This window comes from Ctenopharyngodon idella, chromosome 2 (genome assembly GCF_019924925.1).
Source record: "Ctenopharyngodon idella isolate HZGC_01 chromosome 2, HZGC01, whole genome shotgun sequence".
NCBI lineage: Eukaryota > Metazoa > Chordata > Actinopteri > Cypriniformes > Xenocyprididae > Ctenopharyngodon > Ctenopharyngodon idella.
Window position 1 is genome coordinate 4899103 of NC_067221.1, and position 23118 is coordinate 4922220.

The window sequence follows — 23118 nt, forward strand, 5'->3', positions numbered from 1 at the left end:
GGCTGGAGATTGCTCATTCTTTTCATAAATAGAAATTATTTTCTTCAGTATTCTATCTTGTCTCAGTCTTTTTTCCTTAGATAATTCTTTTCCCCTTTTGATTGCCATATTACGTATCTGAAATTTGGTATATTCCCAATGTTTGCCATATATTTCTTCTTTTTTTGCTTTTATTAAATTTTCATTTATAATTTTTTTGGCTTTTTCTTTGAAGATTTTATCACTCAAAAGTGTATTATTTAATTTCCAATAATTTGGTTTATATTTTATTGATTGATTCCTTATACATAATACTAAAGTAACCAAATTATGATCAGAAAATATTGAGGGTTCTATTTTGGCTTCTTCCACACTGTCTAGTAACTCATTTGAAATAAGCCAAAAGTCAATCCTGGATCTCTTAGATAAATCTTTGTTATTCCAAGTAAACTGGATTTGATCTGGATTTTTTAGTCTCCAAACATCACAACAGTTTAAATGCAGACAGAGATTATTAAATTCTCCGTAAGTGCCTCTTAAGGATCTTTGAGGTTGACAGTCTTTGGTGGGGTCACTTATGCAGTTCCAGTCGCCCCCCAAAATTAATTTCGCATTAATGAAGGAATTCGATAAAGGATTTATCTGTTCTTCAAATTTAAGTTCAAACTCATTGCAAGCTCCTATCGTCATGCAGCGTCCCTCAAATGCCGAGTTTAACCGAAATTACCCGAAAAACTCCGAAGCTGTCCGAGTGTCACGTCAGCGCACGGGCTTTGAGGAAGTTCCACGTCACATTTGCCTGCCGTGCACAGACACAACTGCAGCCGAAAAAACACTCTCTCGGTGGACGATATACAATATTACAACTGAAGGAGACCAAAACCAGCAAACGCAAACATGGTAAGTGTCACATCAGTATCTATGTTATTGGCAATATTGGTGCTGTTTCGCATATATTAAGGAAAATACGCTTTCAGTAACGTTAGCTAGCGCTGTTAGCCTCGAAGGCCCTTAGATTGGCCACATAGACAACTCTGTGAAATATTTATTCATTTTCACTGTTTTTCGAGATGCTACTTACATTTAAAGTCCTAACATCATATGTATATATTATAAATGTATTGTCCACTTAAATGTTGTATGATTATGAAGTGATATCTGTCCTGTGTTCTGGCTAACAGCTGATGATATGAATGTGACATTAACATAAGTACATGTTAATAAATAAGCACTATAGAAATGTGATGCTGTATATTATTCTGTTGAGTAACTTAGTCACTCCCTGACATTATCTTGATGAGGCTTGATTTGTTGTAATTTTGTTGCTTACTGTGCTGTAAAGGTTAGTTGCTGTTATCATCAGTGTAGTTATGGGTAAAAACAGGTTGAATAACAAAATGTCACTGCTTTCTGTTCTTAAAACAATTATAGTTTGTGCTTTTTCTGTAGACTATTGGTGTTACTGCTGTATAACTGGGACTGTTGACTAAAGATTATTATTAGCTTTAATGTAAAAGTGATTTTGATTCTTCTCTTCTAGCCTCTGAGGCTGGACATCAAGCGCAAACTCACGGCTCGATCTGACCGTGTCAAAAGCGTAGACCTTCATCCATCCGAGCCATGGATGCTGGCCAGTCTGTACAACGGCAGTGTGTGTGTGTGGAACCATGAAACACAAGTGAGTAGGAGACTTACAGACATTACCATCTGACCTTTACATCAAACATTAGGGATATGGTAGAGAGCGGTGTTTAATGTTTGTCTAATAATGTCTCATATTTACCTTTCATAGACTCTGGTTAAGACGTTTGAAGTATGTGACCTGCCAGTAAGAGCCGCCAAGTTTGTTGCCAGGAAAAATTGGGTCATAACTGGTGCTGTAAGTATACATGAAGAATAATATGCACAATTATACAATATATATTAATGCTATTACATGTATTATAGATTTGATACTGATATTAAACCTTTTAATAATCCCCGCCCCCCCTTTTTTCTAGGATGACATGCAAATTCGGGTTTTCAACTACAACACATTAGAGCGAGTACACATGTTTGAGGCCCATTCAGATTACATTCGCTGCATCGCTGTGCATCCCACCCAGCCCTACATCCTCACGAGCAGCGGTACAGATTACATTTGCATTAAGTATTTGTTTTTTATACGTACACTACCTGTCAAAAGTTTTTGAACTGTAATATTTTTTAATGTTTTTAAAAGAAATCTCTTCTGCTCACCAAGTCTAATTTGAATATTATTTTAAAATGCTATTTATTTCTGTGTTGGCAAAGCTGAATTTTCAGCATCATTACTCCAGTCTTCAGTGTCACATGATCCTTCAGAAATCATTCCAATATGCCGATTTGCTGCTCAAGAAACATTTAATATTATTATCAATGTTGAAAACAGTTGTGTACAATTTTTTTTCAGGATTATTTGATGATAGAAAGTTCAAAAGAACAGCATTTATCTGAAATATAAAGCTTTTGCAACATTATAAATGTCTATACTGTCACTTTTGATCAATTTAATGCATCCTTGCTGAATGAAAAAGTATTCATTTTTTTATTAATACTTTCCAAAAAAAAAAAAAAAAAAACCCTTCCTGAACCTGAACGTCTGAATGGTAGGGATAATGTTACAAAAGCTTTCTAATTCAGATAAATGCTGTCATTTTGAACTTTCTATACATCAAATAATCCTGAAAAAAAAATTGTACACAACTGTTTTCAACATTGATAATAATAATTAATGTTTCTTGAGAATCAAATCATCATATTAGAATGATTTCTGAAGGATCATGTGACACTGAAGACTGGAGTAATGATGCTGAAAATTCAGCTTTGATCACAGGAATAAATTACATTTTAAAATATATTAAAATAGAAAACAGTTATTTTAAATTGTAAAAATATTTCACAATATTACTGTTTTTGCTGTATTTTGGATCAAATAAATGAAGCCTTGGTGAGCAGAAGAGACTTCTTTTAAAAACATTTTAAAAATCTTACCATTAAACTTTTGACCGGTAGTGTTTATAAAAATACACCATATGTTACATAACATTACACTACTGTTGAAAAGTTTGGAGTGTCAGTAAGATATTTTTTTTTTTTAAAGGAATTATTATAATATTCATCAAGATTGCATTAAATTGATCTAAAGACTGGAATAATGGCTGCTAAAAATTCAGCTTTGCCATCAATTACATTTTTAAATGTATTAAATGGATTACAGTTATTTTTAATTGTAATAATATTTCATAGTACTACTATTTTTGATAAAAATGAATGCAGCCTTTGTGAACAGAAGACATTTCGAAAACATTAAAAACAAAATCTTACCAACATCAAACCTTTGAACTGTGGTGTATATATATAAAACTCTTTGTGCTTAACATTCATTGGGTGTGTGTGCGTTTAGATGACATGTTGATAAAGCTGTGGGACTGGGAGAAGAAATGGTCCTGCAGTCAGGTGTTTGAGGGCCACACACACTACGTGATGCAGATTGTCATCAACCCCAAGGACAACAACCAGTTTGCGAGTGCATCACTGGACAGAACCATCAAGGTAAGACTGAACACTCATGCATATAGAGCAAGTTTGAATCTGACTTGTGACATTTCCCTCATAATTTCTTCTTTGTTGTGTTTCAGGTTTGGCAGCTGGGCTCTTCCTCTCCTAACTTCACTCTGGAGGGTCATGATAAGGGGGTGAACTGCATTGATTATTACAGTGGAGGAGATAAACCCTACCTCATATCTGGAGCTGATGACAGACTGGTCAAGATTTGGGACTATCAGGTATGAATGATGTTGAGGATAATCAATGGAGCGGGTCATTCCTGGCTGTTTATTTACTTCTGTTCTGTGAACCTCTCTCTCTTTAGAATAAGACATGTGTGCAGACTCTCGAGGGTCACGCTCAGAATGTGTCCTGTGTCAACTTCCACCCAGAGCTGCCAATCATCATCACTGGATCAGAGGATGGTGAGTCATGGCACATCTTTAGGATAATCACTTTTATAAAACTGCACTGCCTCATTCCTGGCACAAATATTTTTTATTACTTTTTATGCCAGTAAAATATTTTAAAAACTTACAGCTTAAAGCAGTCTTTGTACATTAAACTGAGACTGTATAAAGTGATGGGTGCTTTCGAAACACGCTTTGTGATGCTTTCAACTTTTACAAATAATTTATTTGTGATTCAGAGCACGTATTAAACTGCCAAAGTCACTTTATTTTGGTAAATGAGGCTTCATTATGTCATAACTGTTTCAAAATGTTTAGAAATTTCAATGGTTTGGGATGATCTCTGTGAACCCATGAACGAGTGTCTATTAGGGCTGTAATGGTACATGTATTTGTTCTGAACCATACGGTACGGGCGTCACGGTTCGGTGCATACGACGAATAGTCGGTCTCAGGTGATCCACACTCCAGTCCAGAAGGGGGCATGTGTGGTAATGCAACGCTGCTTGCTACCAGTAAAAAGTGCAGAAGAAGAAGAGATTATGATCGATATATATATTTTTTTTTACATATTATCTCTCAACCAGTGTTTCAACTGCGGAAAGATATCAATAAAACAGCTAGAGAAAAATATCTCACGTAGCATTACATTTACCTCAGGCAAGTCATTTAGTGTCCACAGCATGTTAGTTCACTAGAGAAATGAACTGTAGAGAGGAGCATTTTTAAATTTTGTTCAAAATATCGTGATACGTATCATAAGCCCTGTTCGGACGTTTGAGTTACAATTCTTATCACTCGACGTCTGTCATTTCATGTACCGATGTACGTCTCCGTGTTTATCACAGAGATGGGAATGTGTGTGTTCTGGATGTGGGCGTTACAGAAGCTCACATGCTGTATTTACGTGCATCATTTATGACGTGTATATATCTTAATCCATTAATTATTGACATAATTTTAATTTATTATTAAAACCCTATTTAAGTAAACTTCACGAGTTGTGCAAGGGGCAAGTTTATAATAAACCCACATATGTGGGCAGCGAAATCTTGTATTTTACTCTTTCTTATTTGACACTGAAATTAAAATGGGCCGCCTTTACAATTTCCACGATTTGGCTCTATTTGTTGGTTTTATCATTTATTCTTTCATCGATTACTATCCATATTGAAATGAAATGAAAGTATACGGAAGATTGGTGCGTGTACGGTAGCTCATGTAGGTCAAAAAGCTCATGAGGTGAAGTGTTAGTATAATACAATATCAGCAATCGCAGACATTCGCATTCGGACGGGATTAGATTTCTTAGAGGACCACTGAGTTTGCTGAAAAACAGTAGGTAATTTGCTCTGGAGCTTTTACAGAGGTTGTGTGAGGAAGAACACAGACATGGCAGATTCGGATGGGATTAAAATCTCAAAGTACATCTCTGAAATGTAAATTTCTCTAATGATCACCTGTAAAACTAGTCCCGTCTGAATAGGGCTATATTGTGAACCCAGTACGATGCGTATCGAATTGTGAGCTGAGTGTATCGTTACACCCTAGTGTCTATATATGATTTTTACCTGATCTCAGATCAATTTGATAAACTTTTTAGACATTGAATGACACATTTGTATAATGAAAGGCAAGAGTTGTAGTTAAGTCTTTTATTGGTCTGATTACCCAAGTCCTACAATTGAATAAAATAACACATATTATAAAGACACTTTATATTTAATGGTATTAGATGATTTGATAATTGCATATTATATATTACACCTTCAATAAAACATTTGAAATAAATGTAAAAGGTGTTATGCATGAGTTTTCACTGCACTTACACTGTTCTGACCAGCAGGGGTCACCAGTGTGTGGCGTTTTGAGTGAATCATTTTGTGAAGCTATTAGTCCAGTTTTGAAAAGCTTTGTTTCTCCCATCACTAGTATAAAGTATTTTCAAATTAAAAAACGAACACTTCTCCCTTAAAGCTTCTTGTATCTGTCTTCTGTTAAGGCACAGGTTCGTATCTGGCACTCCAGCACTTACCGTCTAGAGAGCACCCTGAACTATGGCATGGAGCGGGTGTGGTGTGTGTCTGGCCTGCGTGGCTCCAACAATGTGGCACTGGGCTATGACGAAGGCAGCATCATTATCAAGGTACTAAAAATAATACAAAAGTAGCACCACGCTGTTGCCTGTCAGCGGTGTGACATACCAGCTAAAGCTCAGGCTCATAATTGGAAAGTTCAGTCCCCACAATGAGAGCCATTAGGTTTCTCCAGGGCCAGGGCTGTCAGCAGGGGTCGCAGAGGATAGATAATGTTACAAGATTTCTATTTCAAATAAATGCTGTTCTTTTGAACTTTCTATCCATCAAAGAATCCCAGAAAAATGTATCACAGTTTCCACAAAAATATTAAGCACAACTGCTTTCAAAATTGATAATAATAATGTTTCTTAAGCAGCAAATCAGCATTTTAGAACGATTTCTGAAGAATCAGAGTAATGATGCTGAAAATTCAGGAATAAATGACATTCAAACAGTTATTTTAGATTGTAATATTTCACAATATTACTCTTTTTACTGTGTATATATAGATATATGCATTTACATGACATTTCTATTTCTTAAATAATAATCTGATGAGCTTTATATAATGTAATATCTCATGTGGAGAGTTCTCTGTAATTTTATCCGGTTTATATTTGTGTTTTAGCTTGGTCGTGAGGAGCCAGCCATGTCAATGGATACCAGCGGAAAGATTATTTGGGCCAAGCACTCAGAAATTCAGCAGGCTAACCTCAAAGCCATGGGAGATGCTGAGATCAAGGATGGCGAGAGGCTGCCACTGGCAGTGAAGGACATGGGCAGCTGTGAGATCTACCCCCAAACTATCCAGCACAATCCTAATGGCAGGTAAGACTATCACATAGAGCTGCACGATTAATCATTAAAAGGTCGCTGTCTCGATTCAGACACCCACACGATCTCATTCCTAAATGACAGCGATTCGCCTGTGTTTATTAAACCTTTGACAAAATCACACTGGAATATTTAGATCTGCGTTGGCGCTGCCGCTGAGCCAGAGAGAGCAGTTGTCTGAAACAGCTTCATAAACAGTCTTTTCAATCACACAGTATCATTATTTTTGTGTTACAAATATTCAAATTATCATTGAAGTACTGGTTTAAAAGTTTATAGTTCGGATATTAACAGTGATGTCTAGTATGGACACTTTTTTTAAAAAAAAATAAAAAGGTAATTGTGACTTTTTATCTCACAATTCTGGCTTTTTTCTTAGAATTGCAAGGTTAGATCTTAATCCTGACTTTATAACTCATAATTGCATGTTAAAAAGTCAGAATTGCAAGATATAAACTTGCAATTCTGAGAAAAAAAGTCAGAATTGTGGGATAAAAACTTTTTTTATTTTTTTATTTAGTGGCGGAAACAAGCTTCCATAACACCAGGTGGTGACAAGTGACTTTTAAAAATGTATTTGTCATTGAATTATTCAGTTCGTTCAAAAAGTTATTCATCCAGTAAAGTATTTATGAGTGAGTCATTGAATCAGTCAAACCGATTATTTTTAAAATAATTCATTCAAATTAATTAAACATTTTAAATAGACTGCAGCAATTAAAATTTTGTCAGCACCTTTGGTAAATTAAGTTATTTTGTTTAATTGTCTGTTCAGAATCGTGATCGCTATTTGAAACAAAAAATTTGTGATTCTCAGTTTATTCAGAATCATGCAGTTCTACTGTCACGTCTGTCCTCTAACGCCACTCATTTATATGGAGCCTGCAATTTATTAATGTAAATATAGTTTTACAAACAATACATTTATCAACATCCAAAGATTCAGTACCGTTAATCTTGTTGTTTAGGTTTGTGGTGGTGTGTGGAGATGGAGAGTACATCATCTACACCGCTATGGCTCTGAGGAACAAGAGCTTTGGATCTGCACAGGAGTTTGTCTGGGCCCATGATTCATCTGAGTGAGTGCTCAACAAACATGTAGAAGACAGATGTTTAGAGCATCTGCTTACTAAAAATACTCATCATTGACAGTGCGAAACGTGAAAACTGATGTGACTTTGTTTTAAATTAAGGTACGCGATTCGGGAAAGCAGCAGTGTGGTGAAGATCTTCAAAAATTTTAAGGAGAAAAAATCTTTTAAGCCAGACTTTGGAGCAGAAGGTAAACAGTTTTGCATTGCATTACTAGTGCAACAAGCTCTGTATTCACAATTAGCAAAAATATAGTATTAAATACAGAACATTTACATATGCACAGTATACGGCATGCTCGATTCCTTGAGTACATGTAGTACAAGCGTGTCAGTCTTCTATGGTTTTATGTAAATGAATGGTTGTGTGTTTGCAGGCATCTATGGTGGTTTCTTGCTGGGCGTCAGATCAGTGAATGGCTTGGCTTTCTATGACTGGGATAACACAGAGCTGATTCGTCGCATTGAGATCCAGCCCAAACACGTGAGTCAACTGCTACAGCCCTCTTTTCATTTGTTTTGTATTTTTGGGCAATTTCTTAGTGTGCCTGGACCAATTGCTCTGTACTTGCAGATTTTCTGGTCTGACTCTGGTGAGCTGGTTTGCATTGCCACAGAGGAGTCTTTCTTCATCCTGCGCTATCTGTCAGAGAAGGTGGCTGCATCACAAGAGTCAAATGAGGGGGTCACTGAAGATGGTATCGAAGATGCTTTTGAGGTCAGTGTTAAAAACACACAGTCATGTTTAACCGGTTGAAAAGAGTTGTTTCAAAGGAAAAGCATTTTAATTTAATCTTATGAATACACTGAAAACGAATGATCTAATGTATCATTTACAATACAACTGGGATTTTTATTAAGACTGTAAATGTTGATGTTAACTTTAAAGATTTGAAACAAAAGGTTTGATCTCCTCTGTGTTTGTGTGTGCAGGTCCTAGGAGAGATTCAGGAAGTGGTAAAGACGGGTCTGTGGGTGGGAGACTGTTTCATTTACACCAGCTCAGTCAACAGACTCAACTACTTTGTTGGAGGAGAGATTGTCACCATTGCTCACCTGGACAGGTGCCTTCAGATTTCCCTATATCTGAAATCAGCTTTAAACCACTTTCATATTTTCGGATGTATTAATCACATATTCACAACTGTTCAAAAGTTGTGGTTGGTAAGATTTAAAAATGTTTTTGAAAGAAGTGTCTTTCTATTTAATCATCAAATTTAATTTGCTAAATAGATGTATTTAATTTCTTGAAAAAGAGAAAAAATACTGACCCCAAACTTAGTAAAATGGTATACATATAGAAGGAAGCCTTATATAATATTATTATTATTAGGGGTGTGACAAGATTACGTGCCATGAGATCTCGCGAGATTAAAGTGTGATGAGATTTCTCGTCGAGGTGAAAAGAATTGCCATGATGGAATGTGAGGGTGAAATTAGGATGCCATCACGCCACCGCTACGTTTACATTACGCCTCTACTGTCGTTTTGCTTTTTATAGAGATAAAAACCATTTAATTCAGTTGGATAAAGGTCACTTCAATCCCATCTAGCTCATCTAACACAAGCTGCAGAGCCGTACGTAATGCAGCAAGAATCAGAGTTCACTGATCATGTGAAGCAAGATGACTGGCAAGACCATAGCGGAGGATTCGTTGCACAACAGAGACTAAGCGTCTGACAAATGTCTCATCTTGTAGAATGCGTGCTTAGCACTGCTGCTCCCTATTCACAGAGTACACGCGATCACGAAAGCGAAAGTAAAACGCGAGTGCACATTCAAACGCGATTTCAATACCCCACATTTTGAAAGCGACTCCCTGATGCATGCAAAGATCTCCCAAAAAGAAAGATATCTTAGGCTGAGCTGTGTAGTTGTAACAATCTCTTAGCTCTGTATCATGCTTGAAGAAAAATTTGGTCTCTATTTGCACTTTGAATATTGAGAGAGTTCTTTGATTATGGTTGCACTTATTGTTTGCACTTAATAAGACTAAGAGAGAACTGTTGTTCATTTTTATTTATATTCATTTCTATTTCTAAGATCAATTTGTGGAAAGGAGTTCAGTTTGGAGGTCAAAAGTTGTAGAATCGCATAAATCATGTACAGTTATAAGGTCTGAAGAGACTCATATGAAATAATACAGGAGAGAAGCCAGTCAGTTGAGTTAGAACTGAAATGACATTCATTACAAGATGATTAGTTAAAACATTTCAAATGCACCTGCAGACTATTTTTCTACTCATGTATTTCGTCATTGAGGATTTCTTAAAATTACTGTGTAAAAATCTTGTTTCGTTCTCGTGAACTCAATCTTGTGAGCTAACTGTCTCGTCACACTCCTAATAATTATTATTATTATTATTATTATTATTATATAATATATTTATTAATTCATTCTTTCAGACTAACAGTGACTTGTTTATCTTAGAACCATGTACCTTCTGGGATACATTCCTAAAGACGACCGTCTTTACCTGGGTGATAAGGAGCTGAACATTGTCACGTACTCTCTTCTGGTGTCTGTCCTGGAGTACCAGACTGCTGTCATGCGCAGAGACTTTGGCATGGCTGACAAAGTGCTGCCCACCATCCCTAAAGAACAGAGAACCAGAGTTGCCCACTTCCTGGAAAAACAGGCAAGACTTCAAATGTCATGATTTGCAAATAACCATGTTCTAGCTCTGCAAGAATAACAGCAGTTTAGACTCGAAAGTAATAAAAATATGCGTGTGAAGTACAAGTTATGTCACACTACAAATGTGTGTCAAGAAAGCCTTATGCTGTGTCCGAAATTGAAACTTCCCTACTATATAGTATGCAAAAAACAGTACAGCAATAGAATAGTATGTCCGAATGCATAGTATTCAAAAAACAGTAGGTGAAAAGTCCCCGGATGACCTTCTACTGGCGAGATTCTGAAGTGCACATTCAATGGACATTTTACTTTCCCATGAGGCCATAGGAGAGGATTTATGAATGGAAGTGAAGCGACGTAACTGACACTGGTAGGTCACGTGACCGTAACAACATGGTGGCTGTAGTATGTCCGGATTACATTCATACTACACGCATTCATACTACATATAACACATTTTATTAAACGGTGAAGTGAATTAAAATTTGAATGTAGTGCATTCTCAATATGCGATTTCGAATGCAGCGTTATCGATTGATTGGCTACAAAAAGTGTAACAAATCAAAATGTTATTCTTTTTATGTTCTGTGATGTCTAAAGGTTCTTTGTCCATGTGCCTTCAGGGTTTCAAGCAGCAGGCCTTGGCCGTGTCCACTGATCCAGAGCACCGGTTTGAGCTGGCGCTGCAGTTAGGAGAGCTGAAAATCGCCTACCAGCTAGCAGTGGAAGCTGAGGTTTGTTGTTATAAACCAGTGATACAGCTCCCCTAGTGGTGGCCAAGCTCAACTGCTTACTATTTTATTTATTGCATTTATTGTAGTGGAAAAAAGTTTTTCTGTAAAAGTAGATCAAAGTTAATATAATGAAGATTTCTAATGCTAATGCTCTTCTTCTGTAGTCTGAGCAGAAGTGGAAGCAGCTGGCAGAGTTGGCCATCAGTAAGTGCCAGTTTGGTTTGGCACAGGAGTGCCTCCATCATGCCCAGGACTATGGAGGTCTTCTGCTCCTGGCCACTGCATCTGGCAATGCTTCTATGGTTGCCAAGCTTGCAGAGGGGGCAGAGCGTGACGGAAAAAACAACGTTGCCTTTATGACCTACTTCCTGCAGGGAAAGTAAGTATTATAACTAAAAAGACTTTTGTCAGCGGAAATACAAATAGAAGTATGTTGACTACAGATGTTTTACTTTTGCGGATTATCATTTTATAGTCTACTATGCATTTCTACACTGTTTCAGTCACTGATTGTTATTTTGAATATGGTTGTGATGCTTTAGCTGATTTTTATTGTTTGTCTTGCCAGACTGGACAACTGTTTGGAGCTCCTGATCAAGACCAATCGTCTGCCAGAAGCAGCCTTTCTTGCCCGCACATATCTGCCCAGCCAAGTGTCCAGGTCTGTATTCACATTCACGTTGTCACAGCAGTAAAGTATCGCCTGGTCGAGAACAAGCTCTGTATCCTAGAATAGAATGCACTTGACTTGACCTCAATTTCCAGTCTCCTTTTGACTCATTATTTGATCTCAGTGCAAAAAGACATTGGTATAAAGTAAATTAGTCATTGATTTTTTTTTTTTTTCTTTCTTTCCAGAGAGTAAAATGTGTTATCTTTACATTTCTTTAACTGTGTGTTTGATAACAGGGTGGTGAAGCTTTGGAGAGAGAGCTTGTCTAAAGTGAATCAGAAAGCTGCAGAGTCTCTGGCAGATCCGACAGAGTATGAGAACTTGTTCCCAGGCCTGAAAGAGGCGTTTGTGGCAGAGCAGTACCTGAGAGAGACCTGCCTCGGCAAAACCAGACCTGCCTCCGACTACCCACTGATCACGGTAAGAGAGCAGGGCTTTTCCATCTTTACTCAAAGCATTATTTATATACTATTATAGTGTTTATTAATATTTTGAGTTTGCTTTTTCATATTTTCAGTTTTAGTAGTTTAAGTACTTCTGGCATTTCTGTTTAGCAATAATTTATTTTTATTTCAGTTTTGGTTTGTCATTTTAGTACTTCAATATAATTTAAGTTAGTTGACAAGGCAACATTTCAAATTTTTAGTGAAGGTTTTTAAGTTTAAGTGCTTATATTTTATTTCAGCTTCATTTGAATTACCAAAAACAATTTTTAATAGTTTTAGTTTTAATGAACAATATGAACACTGCCTTTACTTATTCACCATTTACTTACTGGCTTTGTATCTTCTAAAGAACTGCTTGGATTGTGTATAAGTCTTTGAACACAGCCTATATTTACTCCTTGACCTATATCTCCTGAAAGTCTAAACTTATTTAAACTAGCAAACATAGTCAAATTACACCTATAGGGGACGCTATAATGTAAAATCAATTTTACTCCAACATGCTTGATCAAGAAGTTTTAAAACTTCTTAACTGTATCTTGTCATTTTAGTCTGTTTTGACCCTGATGATCACTGCTTTCTGCTCTCTTTTAATTGTTTGTAACTTATTTATTTTTTAAATCCATTTTATTTGAATAATAAGCTGTCTTTATGATTTAAATGACTGTGTAGTTTCAACATCAGTTTATTTTTCCCCTCTCTCTCTTTTCTCTTTCTTTAGCCCAATGAAGAAAGGAACGTGCTGGAGGAGGCCAGTGGTTATGAACCAAAAGGAATTATCCCCACTCCTACAGAGGTGTGTGTGTGTTTGTCAAACACTCGATTTGTGGATGCCAACTAGAAATAGTGGTACAACCAGGGCCTAAAACCAACTTTTATTTAAATTAGCAAGGCTTAAACTTTCGTGACGATGCAGCACTGGCCTGTCAACTGTCCTGTTATTTATTCAAGTTCACGTTCTCACAACATTGCGTTGTTAGAATTCATAAAAAATGTTACATCCAACTGCCACTTGACACCATTTCATATACTTGCAGTTTTATACTCTCATTTGGCACTGATCACAAAACTCACAGTTCGGATCATTTTATGGTTTTTGAGTCACGAATCGGATCATTTTTCAGATCAGCAAATAATAATAATAATAAAAAAAAAGTGTCTTTGCTTACATGCAGACATGTAATAATTAAATGTAAAATAACACTAATGTTCACTGTATAAATTAAATATAGATTAATCTTTGTTAAAGTGGTTTTGTTGTTTGATTAACATCAATGACTCAGACACAAGTTTGTTAGGCTGCTGTCACTTTAAGACCTGACGCACGGATCCAATATAATGATACATATCCAATTTCTTTGTTCACTTAAAACATAACTGACTGTGTTTACGAGGATACTTGCCGAGACTGGTATATTGACATAATTTTGTGCGTGTCCGTTCAAGTGCAAGGAGACAGGAAAGAGAAATCAATTCGGTGTTTGTGCATCTGATGCGTTGTTCTCTGTGTGTGAACGCAAGTAACAGCGCTCGAGTACTGAATTAAGTTCTCTTCTGGCTCTGGAATGGTTAAAATTGCTTCAGTGTGTCCATGTACAAGACAAAACGCATGCAAATGATCAACTCTATGATGGTTAATCTAATTAATCCACGAATCACGACTCCATATATATCTTTGTGCATAAACTAATCAGATTGCCCGTGTATGTTCAGCAGGTGAAGGCCTCAGAGGAGGCCCCAGAGGATGTGGGTGTTCTGGCCTCAGTGATGGCAGCCGTCTCGGCTCCAGTAGTTGCTGCCATGAGTCATGCAGAATCCCAGCCTCCTCAGAAGGTCGAGGAAAAGACAGAGGAAGAGCCTGCCAAAATAACAGCAGCAGAACAAAAGGTATTCTGTAAAAATACACAGTTAATAAAGCCATATTAATATCAGACTTGATGTAACCTCACTTTGTGATTTATTTTAAGGTTATTGATGAACTGGAGGATGATTTGGATAACATGGAACTTGATGACATCGACACCACAGACGTCAATCTGGACGACGACTTCTTAGATGACTAAACCCCCAGCACTGAAGCATCGAGTTTATTTAAGCGACCAAACCTTTTTTATTTGTTCCTGTCAGACCTGCAGAGCTGAAGTCTTGGGTAGACTGGGCTGAATATAAATATGTCTTTTAGGACGTGCCAGGAATGTGCATTATTGATGGTGAATTTTTGTACTTCATTCTGGACCTTCACTTTACATTTTACCTGTACATCAAGGTATACGTTGATTCTTGTGTGTTTGGCCATGATAAATCATGGTCCCATTATTCATAATAAAGATATCTGCTATACTTACAATGATTTGCACTGTCATAATGTTTTTGTAATGAATAATAAGTAGGCACTCTTATTCACGCAAATGCTTTTAAACCATTCAAGCCCCACAAGACAAACGAGAACGCGCTGTCTGTGAATGTCGTGTCATGTGACACACAGAAAGACGCGCGCCAGTGTCGAGTTCTCTTTCACACTCGAACAAACATAACACACAGAATTATGACAAAATGTCCGTTTTGTCGAGTATCCTCATAAAAGCAGTTTGAAATGAGTTAAATAACATCTTAAATGAACTTAAAGAGTTGTGTGAAAATGAGATGTGCGTCAGATCCACGTCATGTTCGGCAGCAGCAGCTCTTAAAGTCACAGCAGCCTAATAAACCATTTGCTGCAGGGTTGCAAAGTTTTCACAACAAAACCCACCCAACTGCTACTCAAAACTAGCCCAATCGCGTTTCAGGGGGGTTCCCGGTAAAAATCGTGTTCCGGGGGTAAAATCTGCATTTTTGATGGGGTTTTCCTGGTAAAATTTGCATTCCAGCAGCCAAATATTATGTTATTTGGAGGTCTCTTCAGCCCGCAGACATGAAAAACAACTCGCAGCAACAGTGTTAAAGTAGCCCAATTCCGCTGGAAAACCACAGACTTGGCAACACTGAGTTGCTGCGATGTCTGTCATTAATGTTAATCAAAGAACAAAGGTAACAGAATTGTAGCTTTAATAAGGATCAATCTATATTTAATTGATAATTTATGCAGTGAAGATTGTAAAGCGTTTGATAACTTTCTGTATATTTCCTGTTAGACAGAAGGCCACAGGTAAATATGACATTTATTATTATAATGGGTTTATGTGAATGAAGATTGCTTTAAGTTCACTTACATTAAAAGTTATTTTTTAAAGCCTAATAAATGTTGAAATTTACAGCTTTTAGTTATACTGTAATGTTAAATGTCTATAATTGTTTAAAATATAAAAAAAATCGATTTCATAAAGACATCAGCAGCAGTATCAGTGATACTGGCCTTCATTCATAAAAAGATGCCATTAAACTAATATTTAAAATATACCGTCTTTAAGTTGTTTCTACATTAATTTGGAGAGTAACTGTGAAATTATTACAATATAAAAAATAATAACTCTAGTGTTTTAAATCACAATTAATTACAGGAAAAATGTTTAATAATTTTTTTTAATCGATTGACAACACTAAAACATATGTCAGACTTTTTTTTTTTTCAAAAATGGGAGAAGTTCTTTATACAAAGACAACTTAATCTGGTATTGCAGAGCCACATTTTTGAAAAAAATGAAGTTCACCTATATCAGGGGTGTTTAAATTGCTCCTGGAGGGTCACTGTCCTGCAGAGTTCAGCCAAAGCCACTGGAAGGCAAGCCTGCAACCTTTAGCCAAAAAAGCGTAACGGCTAATGCTAATGCTCCTGCCACCGGCAGTATGCAGGGAAGGAGGCCAGAGGCTGTTTTTTGAATGGATGTCAATGGATGAGAGGCTTCACTATGCTGATTAAACAGCTTTTGTGGGGAAATAGCTAATCATTTAATTAATCAACAGCCTGTTCGCTAATCTTCAGCATGTTTTACACTAAACAATACTTTCGTTGGGAACTATATGAAGATTTTAGCTTGATAAAAATGTATTTTTTTTAAGAGAAGGCAGACTAGGGAATGTTGCGACTGATGTCACTGCCATTACACGATAGGTTGAGAGGTGAGCACGTGATTAAGTTAGCCGTTACGCCTTCTCCAATGGTAAGAGATACAGACCCTTTTATCTCCCTATAATTATACGATCTCTGGTTCAGCTCCTTCTTGCCTCAACACACCTGCCTGGAAGTTTCTAGTATGCTAGTGAGACCTTAATTAGCTGGTTCAGGTGTGTCTAATTGGGGTTGGAGATGAACTCTGCAGGACAGTGGCCCTCCAGTAGTAGGACACTCCTAACCTATATACACTTATGTAAATGACAAAATACAGTAAAATTAATTGTAGAAAATAAATTAGGAAAAACAGACCGGCATGAAACAAGGTATGGATTTTGATTTTGTTTTTATTGAATAACGACTTAAATTTCAGTGAGTGATCATCTTTAAGTGGGTTCTCCCTTAAAAGAAAATCCCTGCTAATGCTATCATATTAAATGACTATACGGGTCTAGTCATTTTTCATGTCAAATTAAGCTGAAATTAAATCTCACTGTGTAATAAGTAACCTTTGTCTTTAATCTGGAACAACGGGATTTTTCGCTTCAATTTAACAAGACTTCAGGGAATACTGTGAAATTACTTGTATCATCAAAAATGTATGCAATATGCAGTACAAAGATTGTCCACACAGCAACAATGTACCTGTTTTACCTTTGATGTTACCAAGCAAAGCTGGTTTTCACATTGGTAAAATCTGTACATGGTGCTGCTGCTGCTATTATGGCACAATTTTCAAAAGCATTTCAAGCATTATTGCAGATGAAAAGCCGCAAGCATTATTATGATCTGTAATACTGTTCTCTCTGGAAGGAAACATTTATGTCAGCCAGTGGCCCAAAAATAAAAATAGTGTCAATTTTATTCCCCCTTGTTTTTTTCTCAGAGATCTTTCATTAGATGGCCTCCTGCCCAGTAGATGGAGCTAGTGCTCCTGATTGATTATTTATCCGTTTAACTCTTTGAGTAGGCAAAAGAGGAAGAACGCAGCTGTAACATAGGTTCCTATGAGCTCACAGAGAAGTTTGGTGACAGAGCGAGTCACATTTTACACCAAACTTACAAAACAACTAGTTGATAAAACATATGATTGACCATCTGTTACCATCATGTAATTGTTGGTCTTGATTGAACTTGATTGACAATATGGCTGCCATCTCACCCGTTCCTGTCACAGATTCTGTCTGCTATCTTTGCACTTCTCCTTTAAAAGACTCTGTTGTTCTAAGATGTTGCCACAGTTTGTGCAAAAACTGTCTACAAAGCTACTGGGAGCTCAACAAGTCCCTGAAGTGTCCTGTTTGTTTGAGGGATACACACTGTTCTGTTCTTCTACATCATTTAAGTGTTTCTCGCTTTGCCTCAGAGGACGAATCCTCTCAAGACAGAGACTTCAAACCACCCCATGTGGCGAATGCAGAAAGTGTAATGGTAAGTGAGCTGCACTTTCACTCAAGAGAAACTGCACTTTTAACTTTGATCTTGAAATATAACTTCGGTCTGTTCTAATCCAGTTATAGATTTTATGTACTGTCTTATGAAAACAGCAAAGTAGGAGAACAAAACTATTTTAAAAATATAGACTATATATTTATCTGATTTAATTAGGATTGTATCAATATGTTTGCCTTTTATGGAATAAATAGTAGTAGAAGAAGAGTTTTTTTAGACTGAAAGTCAATTAAAGCTCTTTCCAGCCAAAGTCAGATGTGGGAATACTTGAGCTAAAATTTCCCACTTCCGACTTCAAAGCCTTCCGGTCACTCTTTATTCCAGACAACTCATATTTTTCCTGCCTCCCCTTGAAAATGACCAATGGAATTGGTAATTGGCAATTGTCTTAGTCGCTGCCATATTGTAAATGAAGTCAGATGATGCTTTTCCCTGAAGTTGGGGCTGATCAATCTGTCGGATGTCTGTTCCAGTGGTTATTTTCAAGTAGGAGGTGGGGGAAAGTTCTGAGAAGTCTGTTTTGCATCTTTAGTACTGGATCAATCACCTCTGACACTGATCTGATGAAACACCTGGTATTAAGATGTGTTTTGGTTGATCGGATCACAAGTTGACGACGCTGAATACAGGTGTGAACACATTTTGAGCTTGTCCACTTTCGAACACTTCCAGAGGTAGTTGAAAACAAATTCGACCGGTTTGATTTCGTAGTGTAGATGCTCATGTGGTCAAATGTGTTCGAACAGCCACTAAAGACCATCTACTCTCCTCCTACTGACCTAATGCGTAAACATTATGGGAAGTGCGCTAGCCAGACGGGATTTAAACTTTGTCGGTTGAAGACCCAAGTTTGGTTTGAAGATGAAAAATGTACCAAGCACAATGTTCTCTCTCCATTCCTGATTTCTAACACAGACTCACAGCGTTCAGCCGGTCTTGCGGCTGTCAGAGCAGAAATGAAAGCTGATGTTCTCAGTGTTTTTCCGTCATCTCTGGGCATGTTCATGTGTAAAGTGCATGAGCTTATTTCATCAATTAGATCGAAAGATCTGAAAAAAACCCATACATTTAGCCGCCCTTGAAGAAATCAGGACAGAAGTGGTCGAAAGTGGACAAAAGAGACGGATTAAAACACCAGGTGTAAACGGGAATATGTCTCCCTCGTCTACTTGTGATCCAATCGACCAAAGCACATCTTAATAGCAGGTGTAAGCAGGGCCTTTGAATACAATGTAAGTTGCTTTGGATAAAAGAGTTTGCCATAATGCATAAATGTAAATGTCTATGCTAACACTGACAGCAGTCAGTGAAGAAGGACCTATCAGAGATAGTGAGCACTATGGCCAGCATCAAGACAGAAGAGGACATTAGTACCATGGTCCAGATGTTGATGGAGGTCAAATATGAGCCGGTTGAAAGAAACATATCAGCAAACATAGGAGAAAAACTTATACACGGACATACGCTTGAGGACATTGCGTCTGTGAAGGTAAGATGTCAAATGTATCAGCATTGTCGTCCTAGCTGAGAACATCTCTTCTAAACATGCTCTTGTTTTTGTTTTTTAAAGATGGAGCAGTCCAATGAAACCAGGTGAGTGTGCCATCTTCTCACGAAATTGCAAAGATCTCTCGTTAGTACATAAATGCTTTGAAGAGATGTAAAAATCATAAATCAGCCCTCTATAGTTAAAGGGTTAGTTCACCCCCAAATTAAATTTGTCATTAATTACTCACCCTCATGTCATTCCAAACCTGTAAGACCTTCGTTCATCTTCAAAACACAAATTAAGATGTTTTGATGAAATCCGAGAGGTTTCTGTGTTCCAAAGATGAACAAAGATCTCACGGGTTTGCAACGACATGAGGGTGAGTAATTAATGACATAAATTTCATTTTTGGGTGAACTAACCCTTTAAATTCCTTTGCTTCTCCTAAAATCCTTTGATTTATACATCATTTACTGCTTTTAGGGATGAGGAAATACATACAGACATGATACCACATGACACCGTTCCATCACCCAGTTCTGTCTTAACGGAACCCAATGACTCTACAGAGAATCCTCATCCACTCCCCACAAATACTTGCAGATCATTAAGGTCCAACCTTTGTCCAAAATGTGGCAAGAGCTTCAAAAGGAAATCCGACCTCAAAGTCCATGAGAAGGTGCATTCCTTGAAGAAATCACACCAGTGCTCCACTTGCGGAAAGAGTTATGTCGGCAAACATGAGCTTTCCTTGCACATGCGGCTGCACACGGGCGAGAAGGTGTTGGACTGCCCTTACTGCAAGAAAAAGTTTGTCAGGGAAAGTGGATTGAAGTCCCACATGAGGAGCCACACGGGGGAGAAGCCGTTCTCTTGCTCACAATGTGGGAAAAGCTTTTCTCGAAGAAGTACCCTAACTACTCACCTGCGGTTGCACCTAGGCCCCCTGCCCCACCAGTGCGACCATTGTGGGAAGCTTTTCAACACCGCGGCAGCTATGAGAGCCCACAAGGCAACCCATACCGGAGAGAGGCCCTTTCCGTGCCCGCAATGTGACAAGAAGTTCATCAACAAAGCTGAACTGGATGTACACCTGCATAGCCATGCAGGGAACAAGCTGTTTGGCTGTTTGGTGTGTGGGAAGAGTTTCCTGAGGAAGCAAGAACTCAACATTCATCAGACCATTCACAAAGACATCCGTCCATTTCACTGCACTCACTGCGAGAGCAGCTTCAAAAGGATGAGCCACCTCACGTCGCACTTGAAGATCCATTACTCCGACACCCCTTACAAATGCACACACTGCGGCAAGCCCTTCAAACATCCCAACAGCCTCAAAATGCACGAGCGTCTTCACACCGGAGAAAAACCCTACAGTTGTGAACACTGCGGGAAAAGGTTCCCTTCTTCGGGAGACCGCTCTAGACACCTGGCCGTACATTCTGAGGAGAAATTGTACAAGTGCCCAAAGTGTGAAAAGAGGTTTCGCTTCAAGAGCAGTATGAGGTCCCACCAGGTCACACACACTGGAGAAAGACCTTACCACTGCAAGAAGTGCGGTAGGAGCTTCGCTAGGCTTGCGAATCTCAAAAACCATAAGGTGGTGCATACTGACGAAAGACGTTACAGCTGTTCTCAGTGTGGTCTGGCCTTCAAGTCCACTTCTACTCTCAGGAGCCACCTAATAATCCATTCCAGCAAGTCCCTGTTAAACTGCACCACCTGTGGCAAAACCTTCACTCGCCACGACACCTTCAAAAGACATCAAGACATTCACGCGGGGATCAAAGTCCACAAGTGCTCAGAGTGTGGAAAATGCCTGAGCTCAGCAAGTTGCCTGAAGCTGCACATGCAGGGTCACTCCGGGAAGAAGAAAATGTACTACTGCGACGAATGTGAAAAGAGCTTCAGTTCCGCGTCCTATCTGCAAAAGCACCGGCAGATCGCACACACCGACGAGAGGCCGTATGCTTGCTTTGAGTGCGGGGAGAGCTTTAACACAGACGGAAAGCTGGTTACTCACCAACTACAGCATTCAGGAGGACAGACGGAGCATGTTTGCTCCCATTGTGGGAAGAAGTTTGCCCGGAAAGAGACTCTAAGACGACATGAGAAGATTCACTCTGATAAGAGGCCTCACCAGTGCTCAGAGTGTGGGAAAGGATTCACGAGGAGCGATCGACTTAAACAGCATCAGAGGACACATGCAGAGATTAATTAAATGCATGTGATATTTTCATTTTGAGCATTGCTTTGATTGACATTTTCTTTTGCTACTGAATCATCTTTTGTCCATGCATTTTTGGACCCCACTTGAGTTTACTTGAATGACACTTTGTATTAGTGGCACTAGATGGCAGTCTGTGCTTTTGAGACAGAATTGAGTGAATTGTAGTCCTAAAAAGGTGCCTGAAAACCCAATGTTGCAGAACCTTCTCTAAAATCATGAAACAAAAAGACATTTCAGTGTTAAGGTAAAAGATAGAAGGTAATACGTATGTTATGTTGTGCTTTTGTTTTGTTTCAGTGTTCTGTCATTAAAGACAATTATATACTGATGTGATGAGCTTTTTATAACAACTAAAAGATCTCAGAAATTAGTCCACTTTTAAAACACCTCGTGTGTTTGGTTCACTACTTTTCCTTTTGAAATGAGTCTGATAAATTAGTAATGGCAGTTAAAAATGTAACACCAGTCCATGTGTCTGAAAATGAAATTGGATTTTGATGCAAATGGCACAGATTCAGCAATATCAGCCTGAGGCGAGGACTAGCTCTGATTTAAATATACTAACACTTTATCTGAAGCTGCTGTTATTGCATTAACCTGCTTTTGTACCCAAAGGGTAGAATAATGCCATGCACCATGAAGAGGAATCATATAGACTTACTAGACTTTAGGTCAGCGTTCCAAATTGGATATTTGATTGGATATTCTTCTTTTTTTTTTCAGTATCTAGTTTTAAAAAAACAGTTTAGCCTTTATCCTTAATGCATAGTTTTTATAAAGCACAGTGCTGCATAATACCAGTTCTTGATTGTACATTTTTGTGCTTTTAAAGAGGTCACTTCATATACAATTCAGGTAGCTAAGGAATGCCTTAAAAGGTACTGTGCTGAAAATAGTCTAAAATTATACATATTCATGATAATGATAGTGTTCACGCTTTCAGAAAATCCACTCTTGTGAGTTCATCACCCAGGCTCAACAGGAGCTTTCCATTTTGTGTTGATTTTTCATTGATTTTTTTCAAACCAGTTTGTTTGTGTATTCCCATTTGTTCATGTGGATGTTTGCAGACTCAGATTCCACTCCAGCTATTTCATTCCCAGTTGAACAAATAAACATAGTAAGAAATTCTAAGACTGGTCAGGGGAGAGTCACACTCGGTCTCCCTGACAACAGTCGCTAGGCAACTAACATTTGTCATCCCTTTTCTTTCTTACCTCATGTCCCGTTTCCAACCATCTGCCTTTACAGAGTGAAGCCATCAAACCCTTTCAAATTCAAATATAGTTCCTCACCTTGAGGAGGAGTCTTGCAAGAATCATTTAGACATCATCACAATTGCAGGGACAAACATCAGACACATACTAGGGTATCATAACAAATTGTCTTTATTCTCTCATTTTCAAAGACAGAGTGGATAACATTCATCAATAGTGAGAAACAAGTGA

At 37.9% G+C, this 23118-nt stretch overlaps 2 protein-coding genes across 3 annotated transcripts; both read left to right on the forward strand.

Annotated features, from left to right (window-relative positions):
• The first annotated feature begins 713 nt into the window (after window positions 1-713).
• On the forward strand, window positions 714-14798 carry copb2 (COPI coat complex subunit beta 2). The gene is made up of 23 exons (XM_051868318.1): window positions 714-879; window positions 1520-1657; window positions 1772-1858; window positions 1980-2106; window positions 3404-3552; window positions 3639-3785; window positions 3872-4057; window positions 4329-4384; window positions 5934-6102; window positions 6663-6862; window positions 7837-7947; window positions 8062-8150; window positions 8337-8443; window positions 8534-8677; window positions 8893-9023; window positions 10392-10599; window positions 11222-11332; window positions 11497-11711; window positions 11901-11993; window positions 12242-12425; window positions 13173-13247; window positions 14165-14338; window positions 14419-14798. The coding sequence occupies exons 1-23, from the start codon at window positions 877-879 to the stop codon at window positions 14512-14514; spliced, it is 3000 nt and encodes a 999-aa protein (XP_051724278.1). The 5' UTR covers window positions 714-876; the 3' UTR covers window positions 14515-14798.
• A 1915-nt stretch (window positions 14799-16713) lies between these two features.
• On the forward strand, window positions 16714-22413 carry si:ch211-119o8.6 (uncharacterized protein LOC556659 homolog). Of its 2 annotated transcripts, XM_051879337.1 has the most exons (5): window positions 16714-16825; window positions 17866-17930; window positions 19252-19440; window positions 19522-19544; window positions 19924-22413. In XM_051879337.1, the coding sequence occupies exons 1-5, from the start codon at window positions 16816-16818 to the stop codon at window positions 21659-21661; spliced, it is 2025 nt and encodes a 674-aa protein (XP_051735297.1). In that variant the 5' UTR covers window positions 16714-16815; the 3' UTR covers window positions 21662-22413. The 2 variants fall into 2 exon arrangements, with proteins under 2 accessions (XP_051735297.1, XP_051735287.1); XM_051879327.1 differs by lacking the exon at window positions 16714-16825 and having other exon boundaries at window positions 17488-17930.
• The last annotated feature ends 705 nt before the right edge of the window (window positions 22414-23118 follow it).

Coding starts and splice junctions, on each gene's coding strand:
- copb2 (XM_051868318.1), top strand. Junction 3,786..3,871: donor TCAAGATTTGGGACTATCAG/GTATGAATGATG, acceptor CTCTCTCTTTAG/AATAAGACATGTGTGCAGAC. Junction 10,600..11,221: donor CCCACTTCCTGGAAAAACAG/GCAAGACTTCAA, acceptor ATGTGCCTTCAG/GGTTTCAAGCAGCAGGCCTT.
- si:ch211-119o8.6 (XM_051879327.1), top strand. CDS start 17,646: ATGGCTGCCATCTCACCCGTTCCTGTCACAGATTCTGTCTGCTATCTT. Junction 19,441..19,521: donor AGGACATTGCGTCTGTGAAG/GTAAGATGTCAA, acceptor TGTTTTTTAAAG/ATGGAGCAGTCCAATGAAAC. Junction 19,545..19,923: donor GAGCAGTCCAATGAAACCAG/GTGAGTGTGCCA, acceptor TACTGCTTTTAG/GGATGAGGAAATACATACAG.